This window comes from Gallus gallus, chromosome 33 (assembly GCF_016699485.2).
Source record: "Gallus gallus isolate bGalGal1 chromosome 33, bGalGal1.mat.broiler.GRCg7b, whole genome shotgun sequence".
NCBI classification, from domain to species: domain Eukaryota; kingdom Metazoa; phylum Chordata; class Aves; order Galliformes; family Phasianidae; genus Gallus; species Gallus gallus.
Genome location: NC_052564.1, coordinates 2,145,771 through 2,173,708, shown reverse-complemented (window position 1 = coordinate 2,173,708; position 27,938 = coordinate 2,145,771). Strand labels below are relative to the sequence as shown.

At 49.9% G+C, this 27,938-nt stretch overlaps 4 protein-coding genes across 4 annotated transcripts; 1 reads left to right on the top strand and 3 right to left on the bottom strand.

Moving 5' to 3' along the window:
• Positions 1–125: 125 nt before the first annotated feature.
• Positions 126–1,744, top strand: LOC121107944 (olfactory receptor 14A16-like). Its single transcript, XM_040654544.1, has one exon. It carries the CDS (start codon positions 741–743, stop codon positions 1,695–1,697), a length of 957 nt encoding a protein of 318 aa, XP_040510478.1. The 5' UTR covers positions 126–740; the 3' UTR covers positions 1,698–1,744.
• A 3,687-nt stretch (positions 1,745–5,431) lies between these two features.
• Positions 5,432–6,394, bottom strand: LOC121107943 (olfactory receptor 14C36-like; the record flags this gene model as incomplete). The annotated part of the gene is made up of 1 exon (XM_040654543.1): positions 5,432–6,394. A coding segment is annotated over one exon (849 nt), but the record flags the coding sequence as incomplete, so codon positions are not given.
• Positions 6,395–9,738: 3,344 nt separating this feature from the next.
• LOC107049210 (olfactory receptor 14I1-like) lies at positions 9,739–10,726 on the bottom strand. The gene has a single exon (XM_025145351.2). It carries the CDS (start codon positions 10,696–10,698, stop codon positions 9,739–9,741), a length of 960 nt encoding a protein of 319 aa, XP_025001119.2. The 5' UTR covers positions 10,699–10,726.
• Positions 10,727–26,125: 15,399 nt separating this feature from the next.
• On the bottom strand, positions 26,126–27,109 carry LOC100858353 (olfactory receptor 14J1-like). Its single transcript, XM_015272883.2, has one exon. The coding sequence runs from the start codon at positions 27,107–27,109 to the stop codon at positions 26,126–26,128; it is 984 nt and encodes a 327-aa protein (XP_015128369.2).
• Between the last annotated feature and the right edge of the window lie 829 nt (positions 27,110–27,938).

Below are 27,938 nucleotides of genomic sequence, written 5' to 3'. Positions count from 1 at the left end.
TGGGGGGAAGGAGCCCCCCGGCAGGGCAGGGCAGGGGCCTTCTGCTGCCACAGATGCTGCCTGGGGCAGGGGGATCACAGCTACGCTGAACCCTACAATGTTTCCAAGAGCACTTTGCAAGAGGAGAGACAAGGCAGGGATTTTCTATTTACTGTTCTTAAGGAAGGGGAAAGAGTTGGAGGCAGAAATCTGAAAGGAGCTGTCAAGTATGATCACAGCTCTGAGACTCCTGAATTGCACCTCCCTCAATCTGCTGCTATATGAGCAATCTCCTCATGTGCTATCAGCCTCTCCTATCCCAAAAGACAGCACCAGATGAGATAATCATCCTTGTTTTTTTTTCTTTTTTCTTTTTTTTTTTTCTGCTGACGTGAACATGGAACTACCCTGCAAACAGCCAGCTTTCCCTAAGAGACATTGAAGTGCACAGCTTTAGGAATGGGCACCCTGAGTGCAGACCTGGTAAAGACATGAGACATGGAAATTGCTCCCAAGAGGAAAATATCCAGGAGGCTGGGATATGATTAGAAAATGAGAGGAAGGCTAAAGCTTCTTTCAGCTTCTACTTCTTATAGAATCATGAACCTCATGAAGTTAAACTCAAGTGATGGAACTAAATGAACACCCTCATTAAAGAAAGAAAGTCTTTATAGAATTGGGGGATGAGTGTCACTGAGAATGGTCTTGTCTTGTGACTATCTTCTGCACTCTGAACAGGACTCCATGCCAAGGGACCACAGATGCCCAACAGCAGCTCCATCAGCGAGTTCCTCCTCCTGGCGTTGGCAGACACGCGGCAGCTGCAGCTCCTGCACTTCTGGCTCTTGCTGGGCATCTACCTGGCTGCCCTCCTGGGCAACGGCCTCATCAGCACAGCCGTAGCCTGCGACCACCGCCTGCACACCCCCATGTACTTCTTCCTCCTCAACCTCGCCCTCCTCGACCTGGGCTGCATCTCCACCACTCTCCCCAAAGCCATGGCCAATGCCCTCTGGCACACCAGGCACATCTCCTACGCAGGATGTGCTGCACAGGTCTTTTTCTTTCTCTTCTTCCTCGCAGCAGAATTTTCCCTTCTCACCATCATGTCCTATGACCGCTACGTTGCCATCTGCAAGCCCCTGCACTATGGGACCCTGCTGGGCAGCAGAGCTTGTGCCACCATGGCAGCAGCTGCCTGGGGCTCTGGGCTTCTCTATTCCGTGCTGCACACTGCCAATACATTTTCCCTGCCTCTGTGCCAAGGCAATGCTGTGGATCAGTTCTTCTGTGAAATCCCCCAGATCCTCAAGCTCTCCTGCTCAGATGCCTACCTCAGGGAAGTTGGGCTTATTGTGCTTAGTGTCCCTATGGAGTTTGGGTGTTTTGTCTTCATTGTTGTGTCCTATGTGCAGATCTTCAGGGCCGTGCTGAGGATGCCCTCTAAGCAGGGACGACACAAAGCCTTCTCCACATGCCTCCCTCACCTGGCCGTGCTCTCCCTGTTTTTCAGCACTGGTATGGTTGCCTACTTGAAGCCCCACTCTTTCTCCTCCCCCTCTCTGGTTCTGGTGGTTTCATTTCTGTACTCGGTGGTTCCTCCAACACTGAACCCCCTCATCTACAGCATGAGGAACCAAGAGCTGAAGAATGCTCTGTGGAAACTGATGACCAAACGTCTTTTGAAAGCAATGAACTGCCCATCTTTATCTATATAGAACTTGTAATGCAGATTTTTATAGAAACAACTGATCTTATTTTGGATTGTGTGGGGTTTTCTTTTTTTCTTTATTATTTTTTATTTATTTTTTTGGTTCGGTTTGTTTTGTTTTATTAAGAACAGTAAGGTTTTTTTTTTCTTTTTTTTCCCCGTATTTCAACTTTTCAACTGTTTTAATGCTTTTCACTGAAATGTCATCACCCCTATCAATTCCTATTCAGATGTACATTTGCAGTGTGACCCATACACTCCGTACATATGGAACCAGGCTCTGTGAATCTTAACAGAGCAAAGGACATGCAATGACTTTGTCTGTCATTCTTCTTGTGAGACATTTCTGAAGCTGTTGGGGTCAGTTTTCTCAGAAACCCACAATCCAGCAGGAAGCATATGGCTGTTAATCCAACTGTGTGGTGATTTCAGCCTGCAATAGCTGATGGGCCATTTTCTGGCTCCCGGCTAGGGTCGGTGCTTTCAGGCTCACATCTGTCAGTGCCTCTGGCAGGCCAGCCACAGCACCTGGTTTGCACATTGGTTGTCAGATCCCCTCTTCCTCATTCCCTGTGAGACCCTGAATAGGAAAGGGTCTTGGATATGGGTTCTCATCTCCGAGGCTTAAACATTTTCCCTGAAGTCTCCCTTCAGTGCTTCTTTCATTTGCCACACAGAGGTGGGCACTGCTTCCAGCATGCCCTGGGGTAGCTGAAGTACGCATGCGAGCCCAGGAAAAGTTCCTCAGGGCTCTCAGGAGACATTCTGGAGCATGAATTTCTAGGTAGGAGATGTGACTCTGGGGTAGTGCAGAGCTGCAGGGCAGGCGGTGCAGGTTCTCCTGCAGAGCTTTGTGTCCTTCCCCTTCCCGAATGAGGTGCCACTTCTGTCTCAGGAGTGGAACAGCCAACAAAGGTGAGACAGAAACTATCCAAGAGAAGGCTCAGTGTTGCACCGAGAGACAGAATTTAGTGGTGCGGTGGTGGTGTGCTGACCTGAACCTCAATCCCATAGCCCCTTAGCCTTGCAGCTCCTGTGGCTTGGTGGCAGTGCTGCCGTGAGGCTGCAAACACAAGCAAGGACATGCAGTGGGCACTTCTGTCATGCAGGTTGTTTCCACCACAGCAAGTCTATCATTAACAGAGATCTCCGCATGACAGTGCCTGAAGGCTCAGGGCTTCTTTAAAAAGTTGCTGCACAGAACGTTTCCAAGGAATGGACTGCACAGATTCCCAGAGTTACTCTCCTACTCATGTGAAAACCAAGCTTTAATTGCTAGCATTAAAGTGTGATATTACCACTAGCCCTCACTGCATTCCAAAGCTAAACAATAATCCATAGTGCTTGCCCATTCCCTTACACTGTCCTGGAAACCTTAGCAGAACACCAAGCACTCTCACTAAACCTTTGCTTCATCTCTGCCCCAAAAGGTGAGTTCTGACCCTTAATGCCTATCCTGAACACCCAACACCCACAGACCCCGTTCCTGTGCTCTGCCCTCCTCACCTTCAATCCCTCCCCTAACCCTAAACTTTGGGTACTTGGCTCTTCAGGGCAGAGCAGGAATCATGGAGTTTTTGAGCAAATGCATTTAATGCAGTGATGAATGTGAGGTGATGTATGTACAGGAGGTGATGTGTGACTGATCAGCTTGAGGCCATAAGGAGGAGGTGGGTCGGAATGCTGCGATGAGCTCAGCTCTACCTCAGGGCCTCATGGGCCTGCAGGTGGCACATGAAGGTGGCAGTGAGATCCCTTCTGTCTCTGGAGTTGATAGGCCAGCACCAGGAACGTGCCACAGGAAGGAATGGTGTGCTCACTCCTGCTTGAAGCAGCTGTTGGTCAGCCCTCGACTTCTGGCTGGGATCTGTGCATACAGGATCACATCTGCGGTGTCCCTGAGAGGCTGACAGAAAGTGCCAGGTTGACGTGTTGACAGTGGGATCCTCTTTGCCTAAACACCTGGTAGGCCCCATAGGGGAAGAAGGAGGTTTGTGTGAGGGACTGTGATGGCTGTTCTGTGTGAGTACACAACTCGACAGCGGGAGGGACATGACTGAATTCAAGGCTGTCGTATTGGCTACTACAGAAAGAATGTCATCCGAGGCCCTTTGCCAGCAATGTTCCTGCTGCTGGTCTGTCACCTCCGGCGACAGAAATAAGCTCTCAAACTTAGCCTCAGCCACATGCTCCCTACAAGTCGGTGAGTTCTGCTTGCACAAGTGACCTCACAGCAACACATGTACACATACTCCTCCTTTGGGCCCACAATCTGGTCAGAAAAAGTAAGCTTTTAAAATGAAATTCATCAAATCACATTCAACCAGTGGTTCAAGTCCTGCTTGACCAACCTAGCGGCTTTCTATGGTCGTGTCACCACATCAGCGGACAAAGGAGAAGCCACTGATGTCATCTATATGGACTTTGGTAAGGCCTTTGACATGGTACCTCATAACATCCTTCTCTCCAAATCGGAAAGGTATGGATTTGATGGGTGGGCTGTTTGCTGGATGAAGAACTGACTGCAGGGCTGAAACCACAGAGTGGTGGTCAATGGCTCAATGTCTGAATGGTGATTACGGATCAGTGCTGGGACCAATACTCTTTAATACCTTCATCAATGACACTGAGAGTGAGATGGAGTGCACTTACAGCAAGTATGCGGATGACACCAAGCTGTGTGGTGTTGTGCTGGTTTATGACTTTTGTTGTTGTTACTCCACATCATCACATCATGGAGTGCACTGGGAGTGTCAGAAGAGAAGAAATGTGCTGCAGCTCCCAGAAAACTCTGCTGTTCTGTTTCCATTTTCCAATCAGAGGGAAAGATGAAACTGACTGGAAGTCATGAGACTTTCTCTGTTTGCTCCCTGGCAGATCAGAGTAAGAACGTCCGTTTTCAGAAACTCTCTCATTTATTTGATTTCTTAGATTCGATCTCAATTAACTTGTTTTTTGTAATTTACTATTAGTAAATTAGTTTTCCTCCACAGACTATTGCTGCTCTTTGTACTTGCTTTTTGTTTGTTTGTTTGTTTCTCTCCTTGTTTCCCTACTCCATTCCCCTCCCCCTTTTTTTTGGGCCAGTGGACCTGTGGGCCTGCTGTCCCCTGTCATGGACACAGGTAGATCTAGAGATAACCATGACAGGGTCTGAGCATTATCCCAGCCCCTTCCCCTGTGCTGACCCCCCTCCACCAACAAGCGCTGCTGCTGCGGCTGCTTTTGTCCCTTCACTTCTGGGTGTGGGGATCCTGAAGGACAGCACCAGGACTGTCACCTGCCCCACTGCCATGCCTGAAGTCTGATGTCCCTCTGAAACTGTGGCACCCAAACTGCACCCAGTATTTTAGGAGAGGCTGTACCAGCACAGAGCAGAGCGGGACAATCCCTTCCCTCACCCAGAGGCCATCAGTGCTGGCCCTGATGCACCCCAGAGGACGGTTGGCTCTTTTGGCTGTCAGGGCAAACTGCTGGCTCATGCTCAGCCCCACATCGGCCAGAACCCCCACATCCCTTTCCAGAGCTGCTTCCCAGCCCTTCGTCCCCCAGTTTGTACACACGGACAAAGCTGTCCCGCTCCAGGTGCAGAATCTAGCACTTGCACTTGTTAAAATTCATGCAGTTGGTGATTGCTCAGCTCTGAATTCCCCTCTGCAAGGCCTCTCCACAACCTTGTGGCAAACTTCAAGCATTGTGGATATCGAGTTTTATTAAGCAGATGCTCAGTTAGCACTGATCTACATTTAGACACATATTCATACAACTGGAAATAGAAACAAACCAGAATAATTCCTCAGTAGAACTCCAATGAATAAAACCATCCATCACAGAGAACAATAAATACAAATGACACTAAAGACTGCAAGAATAGAGAGTGAACTTATCACAGTTCATAAACATTTGTGAAATGACTTTGCTAACAGAACACATGAGCTCCTTGTTTCTAACACTGTAGATGAGAGGGTTCACTGCTGGAGGAAACACTGAATACAAAAATGTTACGGTCAGATCCAGGGACTGGGAGGATAGGGACTGGGGCTTCACATAGGCAAAAGTACCAGTGCTGAGAAACAGGGAAACCACAGCAAGGTGAGGTAGGCACGTAGAGAAGGCTTTGTGCCGTCCCTGCTCAGAGGGCATCCTCAGCACAGCCCTGAAGATCTGCACATAGGAGAAAAGAATAAAAGCAAAGCACCCAAATACTAAAGAGGCACTGACCACAAGAACCCAAATATCTTTGAGATAGGAGTGTGAGCAAGAGAGCTTGAGGATCTGGGGGATTTCACAGAAGAACTGATCCACAGCATTGCCTTGGCAGAGAGGCAGGGAAAATGTATTGGCAGTGTGCAGCAGGGAATTAAGGAGCCCAGTGCCCCAGGCAGCTGCTGCCATGGTGGCACAAGCTCTGCTGCCCAGCAGGGTCCCGTAGTGCAGGGGCTTGCAGATGGCAACGTAGCGGTCATAGGACATCACAGTGAGAAGAAAATATTCTGACAAGATGAAGAAGACAAAGAAAAAGATCTGTGCAGCACATCCTGCGTAGGAGATGGCCCTGGTGTGCCAGAGGGCATTGGCCATGGCTTTGGGGAGAGTGGTGGAGATGCAGCCCAGGTCGAGGAGGGCGAGGTTGAGGAGGAAGAAGTACATGGGGGTGTGCAGGCGGTGGTCGCAGGCTACGGCTGTGCTGATGAGGCCGTTGCCCAGGAGGGCAGCCAGGTAGATGCCCAGCAAGAGCCAGAAGTGCAGGAGCTGCAGCTGCCGCGTGTCTGCCAACGCCAGGAGGAGGAACTCGCTGATGGAGCTGCTGTTGGGCATCTGCAGTTCCTGGGCATGGAGTCCTGTTCAGAGTGCAGAAAATAATGATGAGTCAAAACCATTCTCAGATACACTCCTCCCTCCATAAAAATAATAATAATAATAATGATAATAATAATAAAAAGAAAATATTTGTCTTTGGAAATTGGCCGTTTAACTTTATACGTTGTGTTTAATTTCATGAGGTTCATTATTCTACAAGAAGTAGAAGCTAAATTTGATCTTACTTTCATTTCCTTATCATATCCCAGCTTCCTGGATATATTCTTCTTATGAGCAATTCTCATGTCTTGTATCTTTACCATATCTGCACTCAGAACACTGACCCAACCACTGTGCACTTAAATTTGTCTTCCAGAAATCTGCCTGTTTGCAGCATAAGTGATCTTTCCAATAAAAAGGCTGCATTGCCTGCAGCGAGAGACTTACCTTGTCATGAGCTGTGAGAAATCCTCCTCCAATGGGCTCACAGCCTGCTCACGCTCATTTCCCTTCTATCCTCATGTCACCAGCAGATCATGCCCCCCAGCCCTGCTGAGCTGTGCAGAAGAGCTGCTCCTGGGCACAGCTGTCTCACTGCAGAACTGCCCGCTTGTAGGAGCTCCCTCTGTCCCAGGAGCGCAGCCCAGATCAGCAGCAGAGGGTGTCATTTTTTCCTCCCCACTCACCTCCCCTGAGATGTCCCTGGGTCTCCGCAGCCAACAGCTCCTGAAAGACAACAGCACCGTGACTGTACTTTGAAATCTGCTGCATTAACCACCAAATGTCCAGTGGACGGTGGCCAATTCCAGATATATGGTTAGTCCTACCAGAGAGTGTTTGCTAAAACAAAAAACAACACACAGACAAGGACAGGGAGGGGTGGACTTCCCCTTGGCAGGGCAGTGATCCAACTGAGGCAGTGCAGGCATCTCATCCCTTGATGGAAACCCTGAGGCAGAAATGGGATTCAGCTCCCCATGGACCCACAGGAGCTGGGATTCCTCAGGTTCAGTTCAGGTGTGCACAAGGAGATGCCTGCATGTGAGCTCCTGCTCGGAGTCCTTGGTCCTTCAGTGGGGAGTCAATTGCTCACACACAGACCCTGGGTGATGACCAAGGTGTTTGGGGGTACCTTCAACTGATGAAACCTCTGTTTTCTGTGTACTGCATGAGAAGCAGCCTAGCGTCATGCCCGTTCCCTCGGCTGTCCAGCACACTCACATGCAGCTGCAAATGCAACACTGTGCCTTCAGGAAAGCCAAGCCCCAGGAGTGTCTGTGCTGCTTGGTCAACTAAGAGCCCTACAATGGGTCCAATGCCTGTGTGCCGCTATATATAATGGCACACAGTTTATATATATATATGCGTACACGCTATATATTCACACTATATATAGATGCAATATACAGCCCAGCTAACTCCAACAATGCTTCCCAATTAGGATGTTTACTTAAGTGTTTTTACACTAATAAGAAAGCCAACACATGCCAAACTAGAAATTTTCGTATGGTAGCAGGCCTGAGCTCTTGTTTGGACCACAGGGACACGGTTAAATGGCTTCTACAACTGGACTAAAGCACAAAAGGGATACAGAGTCTTTATGATGGATGGACAAGGAGACAAGGAAGGCGACTGCCCTCTGTGAGTGTGCACTGAGCTCTGCCTGGGGATGGCAGAGCAGCCAGGTCAGAGCAAATGGAAATGGCCAACAGAGGAGCCCAACAGTGTCTGTTCCTGGCTTCCTGATCAGGAAGAGCAGGTGGAAGGTGCCCTCTCCAGACAGATGGGAGCCTCATGGTGTCAGGCCCTTGTCCGCATTTTGGGCCTTTTTCACTCTAGTGTCTTCTGCAGGGACAGCACAGCAGGACATATGCTATCCTGGAGATCCCTGGAGAGCACTGATGGCAGCTTCCTGACCAAGCCATAGAGGAACCAAAGAGGAGAGGTGCTCTGCTGGATCTCATACTCACCAGGAAAGAAGGGGTAGTGGGGAAAGTGAAGAATCAAAGAGAACCTGGACTGCGGTGGCCATGGGATGGTGGAGCTGAGGAGCCTGAAGGGGGTGGCAAAAGACAAGCTCACACCTTTGGGCTTCAGCAGGGCAGACCTAGGCTTGTTCAAGTGTCTGCCGGGTATAGTCCAGCAGGGTAAGGCTCTCAGCCGAACAGGGTCAAAATATGTGGTAACTATCTCAGGATCACTGCTTCTAAGCTGAGTAAGTCCATTCCAAGAAGTGGAAGCCAAGTAAAAATATCAGAAGTCCTGCAAGACTGGTAATGGATTGGCCTGGTCAAACCCAAACACAGAAAGGAAGCAGACAGGGAGTGGAGGCAAGAAGAGATCACCTGGCAGCAATGCAGGGACTTTGTCCAGCGTACCTGCTGAGATGAATTTAGGAATGTTGGAGTTAAACTGCAATTGAATGTGCCCAGGCATATCAAAGACAAGAAGGGCTTGTAGAAAGATATGTAGGCTACAAAAGGAAGGCTGGGGAGAATGTGGGCCCAGAGTAGAATGGGGCAGGGAACCTGGTGAGACAGGACATGGAAAAGTCTCTGATACTCCTTTCCTTCCTGACCTCACTGTCTATTAGTTGGCCTGGGCTTCTTGGAATCCTAGGTGCCAGAGACAGGAGGGAAACGTTGGTGCAAGGCAGGTGTGCCCTTGGTGATAGAGGAGACGATCAGGGAATGCCTAAGCAAACAAGATCCTGAGTTGGAAGAGTGACAGGAGTCACAGAATCTTTGAGCAGATTGGGTTGGAAGGACCATAAATACCATTTCCATCCAGTTCCAACTACCTTGCTATGGGCAGGGCTGTCAGCCGGTAGATCTGGATGCCTGGGGCCCTTGACATCATCAACATCTGCAGGGATGGGGCAGCCACAGCTTCTCTGGGCTACCTGTTCCACACCTGTACCGTGCCTCACATCAAGATCTCAGAAATGTAAGGAATGCCTTCCAAACATCAGATGTAATGTCCGTAGCTGTACCTCCCCCACATCCAGATGAGGCAGGAAGAGAGAAGACCAAAGGAAAAGTACAATCTGAAAGCTTTTTAAGTATCTCTTAACTTATTCAGGGAGCCTGGTTCCATGTTTACATGAGCTCTTGGTGTGAGAAAATAGAAAGTGGAAGGGAAAGAAGAAGTGGAATGGACTGCACCATTTGTACAGATTACAGTATCACACTTACACACACACACACAAAATCAAACATACATAAAGAATACAGAACAATCACTGGGAATCATGTGAGGCAGATGTGCACTTTATTGAAGCTGGAATAGTGCACATTTTGCAACACTTTACTGAGGGCATGTTTGATCTCCTTGTTCCTCATGCTGTAGATTATAGGGTTCAGCGTTGGAGGGAAAACAGAATACAGAAATGACACCATCAGATCCAGGAATGGGGAGGAGTTTGAGAAGGGCTTCAGTTGGGCAAAAATGCCAGTGCTGAGAAACAGGGAGACCACGGCCAGGTGAGGGAGGCACGTGGAGAAGGCTTTGTGCCGTCCCTGCTCAGAGGGCATCCTCAGCACAGCCCTGAAGATCTGCACGTAGGAGAAAAGAATGAAAGCAAAACACCCAAGTAAAACAAGGGCAGTAATCACACTAAGCCCAACTTCCCTGAGATATGATTTTGAGCAGGAGAGCTTGAGGATCTGGGGGATTTCACAGAAGAACTGATCCACAGCATTGCCTTGGCACAGAGGCAGGGATAATGTATTGGCAGTGTGCAGCAGGGAATTAAGGAGCCCAGTGCCCCAGGCAGCTGCTGCCATGGTGGCACAAGCTCTGCTGCCCAGCAGGGTCCCATAGTGCAGGGGCTTGCAGATGGCAACGTAGCGGTCATAGGACATGACCGTGAGAAGATAATATTCTGCTGAAAACAAAAACAGGAAGAAAAAGACCTGTGCAGCACATCCTGAGTAGGAGATGGCCCTGGTGTGCCAGAGGGCATTGGCCATGGCTTTGGGGAGAGTGGTGGAGATGCAGCCCAGGTCGAGGAGGGCGAGGTTGAGGAGGAAGAAGTACATGGGGCTGTGCAGGCGGTGGTCGCAGGCTACGGCTGTGCTGATGAGGCCGTTGCCCAGGAGGGCAGCCAGGTAGATGCCCAGCAAGAGCCAGAAGTGCAGGAGCTGCAGCTGCCGCGTGTCTGCCAACGCCAGGAGGAGGAACTCGCTGATGGAGCTGCTGTTGGCCATCTGGGACTTCTGGGCACCAGGACCTGTGGGCACAAGAACCTGTCTGAGGAGTAGGAAAGTTAGTGACAAGGCATTCCATGTGGGTAATGTTCATTGTTGTCAGTGATGTGAGCTACATTTCATGCAGTTGGTTTTGCCATGAACACCTCTGCGCTTTTTGTCTCAAGGAAGCTGCCTTGTCCCTTTGTGTACATGAGAATGTGGTGGTGCTGTGGTGATGTTCTGTTCAGAATTTGTCAGATGAAATCACTTCTAATGCAGAAGTGCTTGTCAGCATCTGCATTACCAGTGCCAGAAATATGGCGGTTGAAAATAAGAGTTTTAATGATGTTTTTTTCCTGCACAGTCTGGTCCCACTCACCACGGCCAGGGAGTGTTTAAGTCAGAAATCCTGAGCAGTTCTGCTGCACACTTCGTGAATGGCAGTGAGAGCTGAGAGGCAAAGGGATTCACTGCTGCTGAGTGCAAGGTAAGGGGAGCTGGTTGGGCTTGTTTCCACACACTCTGAACATGCAACTGTTGGAGACGAAGGGAGAAGGCCCTCCCATGTTACCTTGAAAAGAAGCCTGACCCTGCTGAGAGCAGAGGAAACCACTGCCCATCACGGAATGCCCACCCTTTCTCAGGGATCCTGAGCCATGTCTCATCACCACACATCTGGCAAGCGACACCTAAAAATTCATTTCACCAACCTCAGAGCATTCCCTTCATATAGTATCTGGCAGGCTGAGTGCTGAGCCTGGCAGGCGGCAGAGTCCCTGCCCCGGCACACAGCCCCTGGGGCACAGCAGGGACCCTGCTCTGCACCACAGCCCTGGGCACCCGGCTGCACCCAAACGGCACTGCCTGCAGCCATCCTGGGACACGCAGCCCTCAGGGCTGTGCTCTGACACTGCAGCACCGAAGCCCTCATCTGGAGCAGTTCCTTCTCCATGATTAGCAAAAATGGTATGTCTTCAGGCCAATCTCCTATGGGTTGTCTCAAATTTTGTGATTGCCCAATAAAAGCAGCTGCATTGACTGCAGCAAGACTTACCTTGCCAAGAGCTGTGAGCAGTCCTCCTGCAGTGAGCTCACAGCCTGCTCACATCCCATACATCCTGTAATCTCTCTGTCCTTTCTCTTCTATCTTCATGCCATCTGCAGAACATTCCCCCAGCCCTGCTGTGCTGTGCAGAAGAGCTGCTCCTGGGCACATCTGTCTCTCTGCAGCACTGCCCACTTGTAGGAGCTCCCTGTGTCCCAGGAGCCCAGCCCAGCTCAGCAGCAGAGGATGTCATTTTTCCCTCCCCACTCACCTCCCCTGAGATGTCTCTGGGTCTCCACAGCCAACAGCTCCTGAAAGACAACAGCATGGTGACTGTACTTTGAAATCTGCTGCATTAACCTCCAAATGTCATGTGGACAGTGGCAAATTCTGGATATATGATTAGTCGTACCAGAGACTGTTTGCTGAAACAAAAAGGGCACACAGAGAAGGACAGGGAGGGGTGGACTTCCCTGAGCAGGGCAGTGATCCAGCTGAGGCAGTGCAGGCATCTCATCCTGAGATGGAAACCCTGGGGCTGAAATGGGATTCAGCTCTCCACGGACCCACAGGAGCTGGGATTCCTCCGGATCAGTTCAGATGTGCACAAGGAGTTACCTGCATGTGAGCTCCTGCTCTGAGTCCTTGCTCCTTCAGTGGGGAGTCAGTTGCTCACACACAGACCCTGGGTGATGACTAAGATGACCGGGGTGGCTCTGGATTTGTTCTGGTGCTTGTAAAGTGTGTGGGAAATCCCTGAGATAGACACCTCCTTCCTGAGCATCATTTGAGGGCCAGAGAGGAGATAGAGGTATTCTTGGCCATCCTAAATGACATCAGACCCCTGCATTTTATGGCCCCTAGGTGTGCCTTTGTCCCCCATCTAAATGGGACATGCAGAGTAATTCAGCTGACTAAATGGATGAGCTCACAAAAGAAGAGGCAGATCTTTCTCTGTTCTCCATCTGCTGCATATGCTGGAGCTCAAGGTACTGCCAAGCTAACACACATCTTTATTCCTCAAATGACGAAAACTCATCTGAATGGCATCAGAAGCAGCCTAGTGTCATGCCAGTTCCCTGGGCTGTCCAGCACACTCACATGCAGCTGCAAATACATCACTGTGCCTTCAGGAAAGCCATGCCCTAGGAGTGTCTGTGCTGCTTGGAAAACTCCGAGTCCCAAAGTGGATCTGAGGCCTGTGTGTCACATTCTAAACACAAATACCTAAGATGAGCTATCCAGTCAGGATAACTCCAGTGGTGCTTCCCAGTTAGGATGTTTTCTTCTTTTTACAATAATGAGAACACCAACACATGATGAGCTAGAAATCTTTGTACAGTTGCAGGCCTGAGCACTTGTTTGGTCCATAGGGACACGGTTAAATGGCTTCCACAACTGGACTGCAGCACAAGGGGGATACAGAGTCTTTATGATGGATGGGTGATGAGATTAGGAAGAGTGACTGCGCTCTGTGGGAGTGCACTGAGCTCTGCCTGGGCATGGAGTCCAACAGTGGAAATAAACAGAAAGGAAATAGTGAACAGAGGAGCCCAACAGTGTCTGTTCCCTGATCAGGAAGAGCAACTCCTGATCAGGAAGAGCAAGTGGAAGGTGCCCTATACAGAGAGTTTGGAGCTTCACGCTGTGGAGCACTTATCCACATTTTGGGCCTTTTTCACTCCAGTATCTGCTGCAGGGACAGCACAACAGGGCATACACCATCCTGAAGATCCCTGGAGGGGACATATGGCAGTTTCCTGACGCAAGCCATAGAGGATCCAAAGAGGAGAGGTGCTCTGCTGGATACCTTTTGGAATGCGAAGATCAAAGGGAACCCAAACTGCTGGTCCCACAGGATAAGGCTCTGAGGGGAATAGGGTCAAAAAATATAGTAACTGTCTGAGGATCACTGCTTCCAAGCAGAATAAGTCCATTCCAAGGAAGAGGAAGCCAGGTAAAATTGTAAGAAGGTCCTGCAGGAATTGGAAGGATAGACCAGGTCAATCACAAACACAGAAAGGAAGCATACAGGCAGTGGAAGCAAGAAGAGGTCACCTGGCAGCAATGCAGAGACTTTGATCAGTGTACCTGCTGAGGTGAGCTTAGGAATGTTTGAATTCAACTACAATTAAATGTGCCCAGGCATATCAAAGACAAGAAGGGCTTGTAGAAGTATGTAGGTGACTAAAGGAAGGCTAGGGAGAGTGTGGGCCCACAGTAGAATGGGGCAGGGATCCTGGTGAGACAGGACACAGAAAAGTCTCTGATACTTCTTTCCTTCCTGACCTCATTGTTTATTAGTTGGACTGAGCTTCTTGGAATCCTAGGTGCCAGAGACAGGTGGGAAATGTTGGTGCAAGGCAATCTGTGAAAGAGGAGGTGATCGGGGAATACCTGAGCAAACAGGATTCTGTGTTGGAAGAGGTTGACAAGAACTGTAGGATTTTTGAGGGACTTGTGTTGGAATGACCTTAAAGATCATCTAATTCCAACTCCCTTGCTGTGGGCAGGGCTGTCACGCGGTAGATGTGGATGCCTGGGGCCTTTATTGTCTTAAACATCTCCAGGGATGAGGCAGCCACAACTTCTCTGGGCTACCTGTTCCACACCAGCTCCATGCCTCACATCATGACCAGCTGAATGTTGGGATTTCCTATTTCAAATGTCAAATGTAAATCTCTCTTTTAGTTTATTACCATTCATCTTTGACCTATTCTACAGAAATGATGTAAGACATCAGTCTCCACATTTTTAACTGAACTAGACAATGGCTAGAAGACTGAGGGAAGGCATGATCGGGAGTAGTGCCTCCACATTTCAGATCACCAATACAAGAAAGAAGTTAGCAAGCTGCAGCTGATAAAAATGTGTTAACACACTTCTCAACTTCAAATATCCTTTGAGTCCTGTTTGTTTTTAAGTTGGGAATTTGAGACTTCAAAGAAATTTTGAGTCTTTATTTTATTTTATATTATTTTGTTTTGTTTTGTTTTGCTTTTACAGAACAGGCTGTGCTTTCCACACCTGTGTTTGCAGGACTCAGATGCCTTCAGGTACAGCGACACAGACAGCGGTGCCAGTGCCAATGCCCTGTGACTAATGCCCAGCGTCCACCGCTGCTCTACCCTGCTGCGTATTTCATGTCCCTCATCCTCCAGGGGTCTCCAGCTCTCCGAAATTAATGACCATGCTGAAGGGCATGTGGTCAGCAGGCCATCTGGACACACGCTCTTCCCAGTGCTGTCCACATTTCCCCATCCCTTGCTCTTTGTTCACTCAGATACTTAACAGCTATCTGATTGAACTGAGACCTTCAGGGAGATTATTGGAACATGCTTCATCTCTCCATTGTCTGATGGACTCTCTTGTCAACTCCTTCACTGTGATTATATCTATCCCTTCCTATCTCTGTCTAACACATATCTTGTACAAATATTATCTGTGAAAGACAAACCACATTAGGTGCAGCTTGGACAAGGCATGCAGTTGATCACTGTGTTTTAATGTTCATACAATTGCATTACTTTTCCTTCTGCTTGTTGGCAAAAAAAGAGAACTCTTTCATTGCCCACGTGCAGCTGGTTCTAGGAGGAAAGCCAGTGGGAGTTGGTGCAAAGGAGGTTTAACAGTGAGTGGGTGACTCCAGAGGAGAAGAGTGATGTAAGGAAAAGTGATGCCAGTCCCCTGGGGCCAATGGGAGTAAAAATGGGGTGGGGAAGTTGAGGAGGACATTTGTCCACAACAGTGACAGAACAAAGCTCATTATGAGACATCCTAGGTCAGTATCAACTGCCAAGTTGTGTTTTAACTTCTTGTTTACCTGACCATATATAAATAAATTTATACGGAGACTTCTTAAATGCCCCTTGGACTCTTCCTCTTTAAGCTCTCTCCAGATAACTTTTCATTTTGTTGTGCAAGTTCTGAACAGCTGAAGAAGATGACAGGAAGGCACAAGGCACAGGAGGGCTCCTTAGGTTGTAATGGGACCCAGGGGGCTTTTGCTGCTGAGTCCATCAACCACCACTGAAGAGAGAAGATGGCATAAAGTGCTCAAGAAGACCAAGTCAGAAGGAACAGAGAAGTTTCTTGGAGTATTAATGGGCCCCACTGAGGGCCACTAACAAGCAAGCTTTTGTTAGCGCAAATAATTGGAAGCCATGGTTACAGGCAGGCAAAGGCTCTGGGATGGTGGCTGTGATGCTGAGAAAAGCCTCCTTTGTGTTATGAAGCAGAAAGGCCAAGCCCTGACCCCCAGACCCTTGGCAGGGAGATCCTGTCCCTCATGCTGGCTCAGGGCCCTTCCTGGGGCAGTGGGATGAAAGTTTGTGTGAGGTCAAATGAAAGATAAGGGGACAGCAGCTCCCAGGCTCTGTGTGGGGTGCAAGGATGTTGTGAGGCCCAAGTCCCATGCAGGCAGTGTGTCTCATCGCAGGATGTGGGATGTGAGAAGGGGTCAATCTCAACAAGCAGTCAATCCCAATGAAACTTTGAACTTCAGATCTCTCAGTTCTAGGTCCCTCCTTTGGACAGTCTCCAAAAGCTTTGCGTCTTTTATGTTCTATGGTGCCCAGAAGTGCACCCAGTGCTCCAGGTGAGGCTGCAGCAGTGCAGAGCAGAGAGGGACAGTCCCTTTCCTCACCCAGCTGGCAATGTCACTCTCAATGCACCCCAGGGGATGGTTGTCTTTCCTGGCTGCCTGGGCACACTGCTGACTCACGCCCAATTTGCTGTTAACCAGGACCCCCAACGCCTTTCAGTGGGACTGTTCTCCAGTGTCCCATCCCCCAGTCAGTGTGTATGTCCAGGGTTGCCCCCTCCCAGGTGTAGAATCAGGCATTTGTTCTTGTTACACTTCATGCAGTTGGTGCTTGCCCAGTTCTCTAACTTGTCCACATCTCTCTGTTGCCTCAGTGGAGGCAACAACTCCTAATTTGGTATCATCAGCAAACTTGCTCAAAACATCTTCTAGCACTACATGCAAGTCATTCACAAAAACATTAAAGAGAAGTGGCCTTAAAATTGAGACCTGGGGAACCCTGCTTGTGACCGTCCGACAGCCTGATGGAACCCCATTTACTGTAAGCCATTTGATTCCATGTTAGGAACAAATTTTGTACTCAAAGGAAGAGGAACAGGTTGCCCAAAGAAGTTTTTTGTGCCCCATCCCTGGAGGCATTCAAGGTCAGGATGGATGGGATCCTGGGCAGCCTGATGTGTGGTTGGCAGTGCTGCCCATGGCTGGGGGCTGGGAACTAGGTGCTCTTTAACGTCCCCTCCAACCTAAGGCACTGTATGATTCTGTAATGTTATGCCTGCAGTGCCTCAGCTCTACCACTGCCCAGAACAGGGGAAGTCCACCCCACCCTGTCTTTGTCTATTTGTCATTTTTGTTACGGATCATGAGCAGTGGTTTCCAGATTTGGTTTTAGCTTCCCTCACGGTAAAACTTCTTTTGGTACGAAAAAAACGTGCTTCTGGAATCCAGTGGACGTGTTGATTAGTGGATCTGACTTTGAAGTACATTCTGCAGTGATGACTGCGCTGTCTTGCAGGAGTTGTCAGCTCAGGAGGGCCATGGATATCTCCAGGGAGAGAAGGAAATCACCTCCTCTGCTGCTGAGCTGGGCCGGGCTCCTGGGACACAGGGAGCTGATAGAAGTGGGCAGTGCTACAGAGAGACAGTTGTGCCCAGGAGCAGCTCCTGTGCACTACGCAGCAGGGCTGGGGACATCATCTGCAGCAGAAAGGGAGGATAGAAGGAAGAGAGCGTACAGGCTGTGTGGCACAATAGCAGGCTGTGAGATCACTGGAGGTGCATTGCTCACTATTCTTGACAAGGTAAGTCTTTTCCTCCAGGCAATGAATCTGCTTTTCCTGGAGAGATCGCTAAATCTGGGACATCCCATTACATATCTGGCTGAAGGTGCCCCATGGTTCTTTACTGTGGAGAAAGACCTGCTCCAGCTGTGGGCTTTTTTGCTGCAGTGTCAGAGCACAGCCCTGAGCGCTGCATGTCCCAGGATGGCTGTGGGCTTTTCCGTTTGGGTGCAGCCGGGTGCCCAGGGCTGTGGTGCAGAGCAGGGTCCCTGCTGTGCCCCAGGGGCTGTGTGCCGGGGCAGGGACTCTGCCGCCTGCCAAGCTCAGCACTCAGCCTGCCCGGGGAGCTGCCCAGGGCGCTGCGGGGAGACGTGTGGGGGGAAGGAGCCCCCCGGCAGGGCAGGGCAGGGGCCTTCTGCTGCCACAGCTGCTGCCTGGGGCAGGGGGATCTCAGCTACACTGCACCACAGGCTGCTTCATGATGCACTTTCCATGATAAAAGACAGCGGAGGAATTTTCTGCCATATTTCCTGTTTCCTGCTCCTACTGGAACATAAGGATGTAGACTGAGAAATAGAAAAGGATTTATTGTTTGAGTACATCTAGTGAGAACTCCTCAATTCATTCAGTCTCTCTACCTTCTGTAAACATGAATTCACTTTGCTGAACTGTATGTGGCTTCCTTATGTTCCCTTTTATACCTGCAAACATGAACATGCACTTAGGTAATGCTCTGCAGACAGGATGGGTTCTGAACTGCATAGGAATGCATACATTCTGACCTGTTGTCTGTAAGCACAGACATGTACAAGACATGGAACAGGGAAACGTCTCCAGCAAGGAAAATCTGCAGGCATCAGAGTTATGATCAGGGAATGAGAGGAAAGTAAGAACAGCAGTTTTTTCCAGAGGAAGAATTCACCTGAAAAATCCATACTACTCCCTTCAGTGCAGACACCTCCCTCTGAGCAAGCTCCCACCCAGAATGCCTCTGCCCTCATGGCCATGGGGTTCAATGCACAAACCACCTCCTGTGGAGCCAGACCTGCAGCAGAGCAGAGCAGCATCTCCCCAGGCACGTGTCCATCGCCCTCTGCAGTGCACAGGGGCTGAGAGCCACTGCCTGGGGCTGTGGGCAGTGCAGTCTGTGAGGCTGGGAAGGAGTTGGCTTTCCCTTAATGAGATGCCATCTTTAGGACACATCTTTTTGAGGTGTCCTTCAGATATGTGTGCTAAACTTCAGCATGCAAATGTTTCCCGTAGTCTGGAGAACAAAGGTGAGGGAAGAAGCACAGAGTTGCAGTATGCAAAGAAATGCTCTGGGGTTGATGAAATGAATGTTAGGTGTCGTTTTCCAGATGTGTGGTGATGAGACCTTGCTCAGGACCCCTGAGAAAGAGTGGGTATTCTGTGATGGGCAGTGGTTTCCACTGCTCTCAGCAGGGTCTGGCTTCTTCTCAGGCTAACATGGGAGGTCATTCTCCCTTCGTCTCCAACAGTTGCAAGTTCAGAGTGTGTGGAAACAAACCCAACCAGCTCCCCGTACCCTGCACTCAGCAGCAGTGAATCCCTTTGCCTCTCATCTCTCACTAACATTCATGATGTGTGCAGCAGAACTGCTCAGGATTTCTGACTTCATTGAACACTCCTTGACCACGGTGAGTGGGAACAGACTGTGCAGGAAAAAAAACATCATTAAAACGTTTCTTTTCAACCTCCATGTTTCTGGCATTAGTAATGCAGATGCTGACAAGCACTTCTACATTAGAAGTGATTTCACCTGACAAATTCTGGACAGAACATCACCACAGCACCACCACATTCCCAATGTGCAGACAGGGACAAGGCTGCATCCGCGAGAGAAAAAGGGCACAGGTGCTCATGGCAAAATCAACTGCATGAAATGTAGCTCACATCACTGACTATAATGAACATTTCTCAAGTGGAATGACTTGTCACTAACTTTTCTACTCCTTGGACAGGTTCTTGAGCACACAGGTCCGGGTGCCCAGAAGTACCAGATGCCCAACAGCAGCTCCATCAGCGAGTTCCTCCTCCTGGCGTTGGCAGACACGCGGCAGCTGCAGCTCCTGCACTTCTGGCTCTTGCTGTTCATCTACCTGGCTGCCCTCCTGGGCAACGGCCTCATCAGCACAGCCGTAGCCTGCGACCACCGCCTGCACACCCCCATGTACTTCTTCCTCCTCAACCTCGCCCTCCTCGACCTGGGCTGCATCTCCACCACTCTCCCCAAAGCCATGGCCAATGCCCTCTGGCACACCAGGGCCATCTCCTACGCAGGATGTGCTGCTCAGGTCTTTTTCTTTCTCTTCTTCATCTCAGCAGAATATTCCCTTATCACCGTGATGTCCTATGACCGCTACGTTGCCATCTGCAAGCCCCTGCACTACGGGACCCTGCTGGGCAGCAGAGCTTGTGCCACCATGGCAGCAGCTGCCTGGGGCACTGGGCTTCTCTATTCCCTGCTGCACACTGCCAGTACATTTTCACTGCCTCTGTGCCACGGCAATGCCGTGGATCATTTCTTCTGTGAAATCCCTCAGATCCTCAAGCTCTCCTGCTCAGAATCAGAATTTCTAAGGGAACTCGGGCTCCTCAGTACTAGTGCCTTTATTGGTGTTGGATGTTTTGTCTTCATTGTTGTGTCCTATATGCAGATCTTCAGGGCCGTGCTGAGGATGCCTTCTGAGCAGGGACGGCACAAAGCCTTCTCCACGTGCCTCCCTCACCTGGCCGTGCTCTCCCTTCTCATCAGCTCTGGCTTTTTTGCCTACCTTAAGCCCTCCTCCATTTCCTCCCCATCCCTGGATCTGATGGTGTCATTTCTGTACTCAGTGGTGCCTCCAGCAGTGAACCCCCTCATCTACAGCATGAGGAACCAGGAGCTCAAGGATGCTCTGTGGAAACTGATGACCAAATATATTTGGAAAGCAATGAACTGCCCTTCTTTATCTCTACATGTCTTGTAATGCAGATTTTTACAGAAACAATCTCTCTTACTTTGCATTTATTTATTTATTTACTTTGTAAGAGCAATATATTAGAAGTTTTATTCGATATTTCTACCGTTCTAATGTTTTTTCACTTAAATGTTATTACCCACATCAATTACTTCTCAGTTGGTACCTTTGCAGTGTAGCCCAGGGACACTGTACATGAGGAACTAGGCTTTGTCTGAAACTTAACTTAATAAATGAAGGACATGCAATGACTTTGTCTGTCATTCTTCTTGTGAGACATTTCTGGAGCTGCCGGGGTCAGTTGCTCTGAGAAACCATCAATCCAGCAGGAAGCATACGGCTGTTAATCCAACTGAGTGGTGACTTCAGCCTGCAATAGCTGATGGGCCATCCCTTGGCTCCTGGCTGGGGTCTGTGCTTTCAGGCTATCATCTGTCAGTGCCTCTGGCAGGCCAGCCACAGCAGCTGGTTTGCACATTGGTTGTCAGATTCCCCCTTCCTCAATCTCTGTGAGACCCTGAATAGGAAAGGGTCTTGGACATGGGTTCTCATCTCAGAGGTTTAGACATTTTCCCTGAAGTCTCCCTTCAGTGCTTCTTTCATTTGCCACACAGAGGTGGGCACTGCCTCCAGCATGCCCTGGGGTAGCTGAAGCATGCATGAGAGCCCAGGAAAAGTTCCTCAGGACTCTCAGGAGGCATTCTGGAGCAAGAATTTGTAGGTAGGAGGTGCAACTCTGGGGTAGCGCAGAGCTGCATGGCAGGAGGTGCAGGTTCTCCTGCAAGAGCTTTGTGTCCCTCTCCTTCCTGAGTGAGGTGCCACTTCTGTCTCAGGAATGGAGCAGCCAACAGTGGTGAGAGAGAAACTATCCAAGAGAAGGCTCAGTGTTGCACCGAGAGACAGAATTTAGTGGTGCGGTGGTGGTGTGCCGACCTGAACCTCAATCTGATAGCCCCTTAGCCTTGCAGCTCCTGTGGCTTGGTGGCTGTGCTGCCGTGTGGCAGCAAACACAAGTAAGGACATGCAGTGGGCACTTCGGTCATACAGGTTGTTTCTCCTCATGGCAGTGCCTGAAGGCTAAGGGCTTCTTTAAAAATTGCTGCCAGGAACGTTCCCAAGCAATGGACTGCACAGATTCCCAGACTTAGTAAGAGACTCTCTTACTCATGCTGAAACCAAGCTTTAATTGCTAGCATTAAAGTGCGATATTACCGCTAGCCCTCACTGCATTCCAAAGCAAAACACTAATCCATAATGCTTGCCCATACCCTTACACTGGCCTGAAAACCTTTGCAGAACACCAAGACCTCTCACTAAACGTTTGTTTCATCTCTGCCCCAAAAGGTGAGTTCTGACCTTTAATCCCTATCTTGAACACCCAACACCCACAGACGCTGTTCCTGTGCTCTGCCCTCCTCACCTTCAACCCCTCCCCTAACACAAACTTTAGGTACTTGCCTCTTCAGGGCAGAGCAGGAATCGTGGAGTCTTTGAGCAAATGCATTTAGTGCAGTGATGAATGTGAGGTGATGTATGTACAGGAGGTGACGTGTGACTGATCAGCTTGAGGCCATAAGGAGGAGGTGCGTCGGAATGCTGTGATGAGCTCAGCTCTACCTCAGAACCTCATGGGCCTGCAGGTGGCACGTGGCTGTGAAGCTGGCAATGAGATCAGTATTGTCTGTGGAGTTGGTAGGCCAGCGCCAGGAACGTGCCACAGGAAGGAATGGTGTGCTCACTTCTGCCTGAAGCAGCTGTTGGTCAGCCCTTGACTTCTGGCTGGGATCTGTGCATACAGGATCACATCTGCGGTGTCCCTGAGAGGCCGACAGAAAGTGCCAGGTTGACATGTTGACAGTGGGATTCGCCCTGCCTAAGCATCTGGTTTGAGAGACATCAGGGATTTCAGTGCCAGGGTCAGAGCAGGGTAGAGAGGAGAGGTGGGTGTCTGCAGACCACAGGGAAATAGGGGCTGGGCTGGAACAGCACAGGAAAGCCTGCAGAGGAGAAGGCAGTGGGTGCTGGTGAGGGGCCCCAACAGCAATAATGTCTTTGTCCCCTTGGCTATGGTTTATGAGGAGATTTATTATTCTCACGGTAATGAGGCCTCACTGCCTCCTTGCATCCCTGTGCAGAGTCTGGGAGGTGTCACACCGTTGTCCATCACGTGGCTTAGAATTGGCCCCAACCCACCAACCCCAGGACAAGCCCTGAGCCAGATACGATGGATCTCCCCTCAGGTGTATGGATGTCAGGCCTTGGCCCTTCTTCATCAAACATACCAAGAGATTTCTCAGCACAATGCTTTACCTGACTGTAATCGTTGCTTCCAATTACCTGCTCTAACAAGTCCAAGGGGAGGCTGTGTTGCTAATGTCCCTCAGTGGGCCCCATTAGTACTCCCAGAACCTTCAGCTTTTCCTTCTGACTTGACTTTCTGAAGTGCTTACAACATTCTCCTCTCAGTACCTCAGGCTGATAGACCTAGCACCAAATGTACCACGAGTCTCTCTGAAGTGCAGAAAGTTGCAATGAGCCATGTCTGTTCCATCATGTGCTGGAAGTCAAGATTTATACAGCTAGTTGGAGAGGTCTCTTAATGTACTAAAGGAAGAAGATTTCAAAGGGCACCCGATAAAAATGTTTCCTGATATGAAGCAGTGCATCTTGTTGCTTTTGGAGCAACATTCTCCCATTGTTCCAGAGTGTCTCCTAAGGAGCTCTGCCTAGGCAGGAAAAGCAATTGCTTGAGCTCTGATGCAGTACGGATAACCTGACTGCTCACCTCCCCACGCCTGACGTGTCAGCTCTACGCCACCTGGCACTTGCATCACTTTTCCCTACAGCAGAATTCTCCACTGAAGTCTGCAGCTGGATGTCACAGCTCCTTTACGCCGTTCCTTTACCTGCTTTCCTTAGAAAGCTGTCTGCACACAGGGCCAGGATATTTCTTCCTACTTTAAAACAAACAACAGTAAAACACAATGCACTTTCCCTAAAACCAGAACATACTCCTCAGCCATATCCCACTTGCGTGGTTTACCTCCCTAAAAGGATAAGTACTTTACATAGATAGATAGGAAATGATAAATGTCAATAGGAAAAGCATATGAACTGAAGGTTAAATGATAAATCAGCCCTGTTGCACTGTGTGATCACGAGCACCCAGTGCCATCTCCAGAGGCCCACGAGGTCCTGTCTGGGTAGGGCAGATGTCTGAGGGGATCTGCAGGAGACCAGAGCCCTCTGGAAGCTGCAGATGGAAGTTGGGAAGAGGGTCTCAGGGCAGTACACTGCCAACAGTTGTCTTGGTCCCTGTAGCTGCAGCCCAACCCAGCACACTAAATGTCCCCCAGACAAGTCAGTGTATCTCAGGAGGTGACCCAGCGCTGAAATGCCCACTGATAGCCGAGTAACTCTGCCTTGTTCTCAATACGGATAAACATCCCTGAACCATTTTGGGTCACCGGTGTCAAACTCAGCCTGACAGACTCAAGTATAGGTCACAGTCACTGTGGTGAAACCCATCACGTTGGGAAAACGTCCCCACCAAACTATGGAAATTAAAAAGGAACAGTGAGAAAAGACTCATCAGGTCAGTCCTCAGATGAAGGTTATGTACAGTTAATCTGCTACAGAGGTGGAGAGCAAAAAGCATTGGATTGTTCCTCAAATAACTATAAGAGGTCTAATTCATTTAATCCATGAGCTAATGCAAAGACTGTCAGCATGAAGGACTCTGGTTTATGCCATAACATGAGGAAGAAAGTAGGTTGCTGGTCTATGAAACGTCATTCCTGTGCCATGACCATTGCAGATAACGCTGGAGTAGAAGCTCCAGGCCAGCAACAATATACTGAAGCCATGGTTGTAGCAGTAGGCTCTTTGAGCATCTGAGCACAAGTTCTCACTTGCAAAATGAACATGGAGGCCACCACTGCAAAAACACTGTTTCACATCATCTTTTCTCAGTGGACACTGCTCCACACCATCAAGTCCAGTATCAGAACTGCTGGGCCAGCAGTCGAAAGGAGTCATCGTGGGGACTGGAAGGGCATCCCTACACCACTCATCCCAGCAGGGATGAGACAGGGCAGAGGAGCAAGGGAGAGTCAGGCTGAGGACAGGTGACTGGAGTGCTGATGCCAGGTCACTGTCACTGCAGCACCTGAATGGCCCCTGGAAGATGTGCAGGCCAACAGCACTGGGAGGTCATTGAGTGCATCAGCAGTGACAGTACTGGAGAGGGGAGGGTGAGGTGGGTGGCTGTGCCCCATCCAGGTGCTGGCTGTGGCTCCTCTCATCCATCAATGCCTGAACACACAGCTATGCTCCGTAGCCCTTCTCCAGGACCAGCCCTCCTCCCACACAGCCGTGCTCAGGGCAGTGTGTCCATGCTGGCCTGGCAGCAGCTCCCGGTACCCTCCTGCTTCCCTCCCGGTACTCCCTGAGGGACCCTGAGCTGGTGGAGCTGCTCTGCAGAGCAAGGGAGCTGTGGTGCCCTGGGACACCGGGCAGGCCCTGTGATGCTCAGGGTGGAAGGCAGACCCAGCTGAACGGGATCTCTACTGCTGAGTCCATCTCCATCTGCCCTGCTGGCTCAGCAGTACTGTTGCAGAGCCCTCATTTGCCTGTGGGCCCCTCAGGTTCCCCTGTTCCTTTGGATCAGTGGTCTGTCATTGCATATGGAAGACATTCATTGCCTGCTCAGACTCTTACACTGTCCCGGAGATCCCCCGGCATGTCCTGGTTGCACCAGATTCCTCTCCAGGACAGCATCTGCCATCAGTCCTTCAGTAGCAGGGGCAGCCCCACACAGTCCTGTTCAAGACCAGTTAATGTTTGCTGGACCATGTACAACCAAGAAGGGAGCTCTCGTCTGCCCTTTGGTCCTCACAGTTCACCCTGGGACTCTGAACCATGTAGAACCCCAGGAAAGCAAGAGGACTTTCCTGAGGGCTACGCCATGCCTGTATTCCTGGCACAGCTTTGGAAGAGGTGTGCAGGCCTCTGGCCCTGCCCTGAACAGCCTCTTCAGTTACAATTGCCCCATCAGGGAGGCCAGCCGTGGCACAGTGCTGCACACTGCCTGCCCTGCCTGCAGACACAGGGACTCCACTGTACAGGCAACAGCACTGTCACCAATTGCACCAGAACCGAGAGCGGACACAGATGCAAGGACACAGGAGAACTGTTGGGAACTGTAAAGAGAGCAGCACTGAAAAGACCACGTCCTGCTGCTGCCCGTGGCTGTGGCTCCAGGGCTCCAGAAGCAGCAGCACAACTGAAAGGCAGCAGAGTCCCCACCAGGCACTGACAGACATCCCTCAGGGACACTGCTGCTCCGTGTGACATTGGTTTCTGAAGTCCTGAGCCTCTTCAGATGACCCAGACCAGATGGCAAAACAAATGATCCTCTGTAGATTTTATTATCTCTTCATATAACCTAGTTCTTTAAATAGAACAGGTTCATCACATAGAAGTAAAAATAAGCAAACATAAAAACAGTTGATGAATATAATTTGATTGGAATTAAATTTATTATATGTATGACAAACTGACATGAAGAAGAAACAGAAACACCAGGTAAAATCAATTAGGCTTTTCCTAAATTTTCTGTAGTCTTGAGAGCATGATGAACATCTTTCTGATGGCGAAATAGGGTATGTTGGAGTATCTTCCTGAGGGCACCCTTGAGCTCCTGGTTCCTCATGCTGTAGATGAGGGGGTTCACAGCTGGAGGCACCACTGAGTACAGAAATGAAAACAGCAGGTCCAGGGATGGGGAGGAGATGGAGGGAGGCTTCAGGTAGGCAAATATGGCAGTGCTGACCAACAGGGAGAGCACGGCCAGGTGAGGGAGGCACATGGAGAAGGCTCTGTGTCGTCCCTGCTCAGAGGGCATCCTCAGCACGGCCCTGAAGATCTGCACGTAGGACAAAACAATGAAAACAAAGCAACCAAAGACAACACAGACACTAAAAAGGAGTAACCCAACTTCCCTGAGATAGGCATCTGAGCAGGAGAGCTTGAGGATGTGGGGGATTTCACAGAAGAACTGATCCACAGCATTGCCTTGGCACAGAGGCAGGGAAAATGTATTGGCAGTGTGCAGCAGGGAATTAAGGAGCCCAGTGCCCCAGGCAGCTGCTGCCATGGTGGCACAAGCTCTGCTGCCCAGCAGGGTCCCGTAGTGCAGGGGCTTGCAGATGGCAACGTAGCGGTCATAGGACATCACAGTGAGAAGATAATATTCTGCTGATAACAAAAACAAAAAGAAAAAGACCTGTGCAGCACATCCTGCGTAGGAGATGTGCCTGGTGTGCCAGAGGGCATTGGCCATGGCTTTGGGGAGAGTGGTGGAGATGCAGCCCAGGTCGAGGAGGGCGAGGTTGAGCAGGAAGAAGTACATGGGGGTGTGCAGGCGGTGGTCGCAGGCTACGGCTGTGCTGATGAGGCCGTTGCCCAGGAGGGCAGCCAGGTAGATGCCCAGCAAGAGCCAGAAGTGCAGGAGCTGCAGCTGCCGCGTGTCTGCCAACGCCAGGAGGAGGAACTCGCTGATGGAGCTGCTGTTGGGCATCTGCGGTTCCTGGGCATGGAGTCCTGTTCAGGGTGCAGGAGATAATGAGAAGACAAGACCATTCTCAGTGACACTCATCCCACCATTTTATAAAGACTTTTTTTCTTTTAGGACAGTGTTCATTTAGTTCCATCACTTGAATTTAACTTCATGAGGTTCATGATTCTATAATAAGTAGAAGCTGAAGGAGCTTTAGCCTTCCTCTCATTTCCTAATCATATCCCAGCCTCCTGGATATTTTCCTCATAAGAGCTGTTTCCATGTCTCATGTCTTTACCCTGTCTGCACTCAGGGCGCCCATCCCTAACGCTATGCACTTCAGTTTCTCATAGGGAAAGCTGCCTGTTTGCAAGGTAGTTCATGTTCATGTCTGTAGGAAATAAATAAATAAATAAATAAAATAAAATAAATAAAAATATCTCAGCTGGTGCTGCCCTTTGGGAGAGGAGAGGCTGAGAGCACATGAGGAGATTTCTCATATAACAGCAGACTGAGAAAGGTACAATTGAGGATTCTCAGAGATGTGTTCATAATTCACATCTCCCTTCAGATTTCTGCCTCCAAGTCTTTCCCCTTCCTTAAGAACAGAAAATAGAAAATCCCTTCCTTGTCTCTCCTCTTGCAACGAGCTCTTGGAAACACTCTGGGATGCAGTGCAGCTGTGAGCCCCCTGCCCCAGGCAGCAGCTGTGGCAGCAGAAGGCCCCTGCCCTGCTCCTTCCCCCCACACGTCTCCCCGCAGCGCCCTGGGCAGCTCCCCGGGCAGGCTGAGTGCTGAGCCTGGCAGGCGGCAGAGTCCCTGCCCCGGCACACAGCCCCTGGGGCACAGC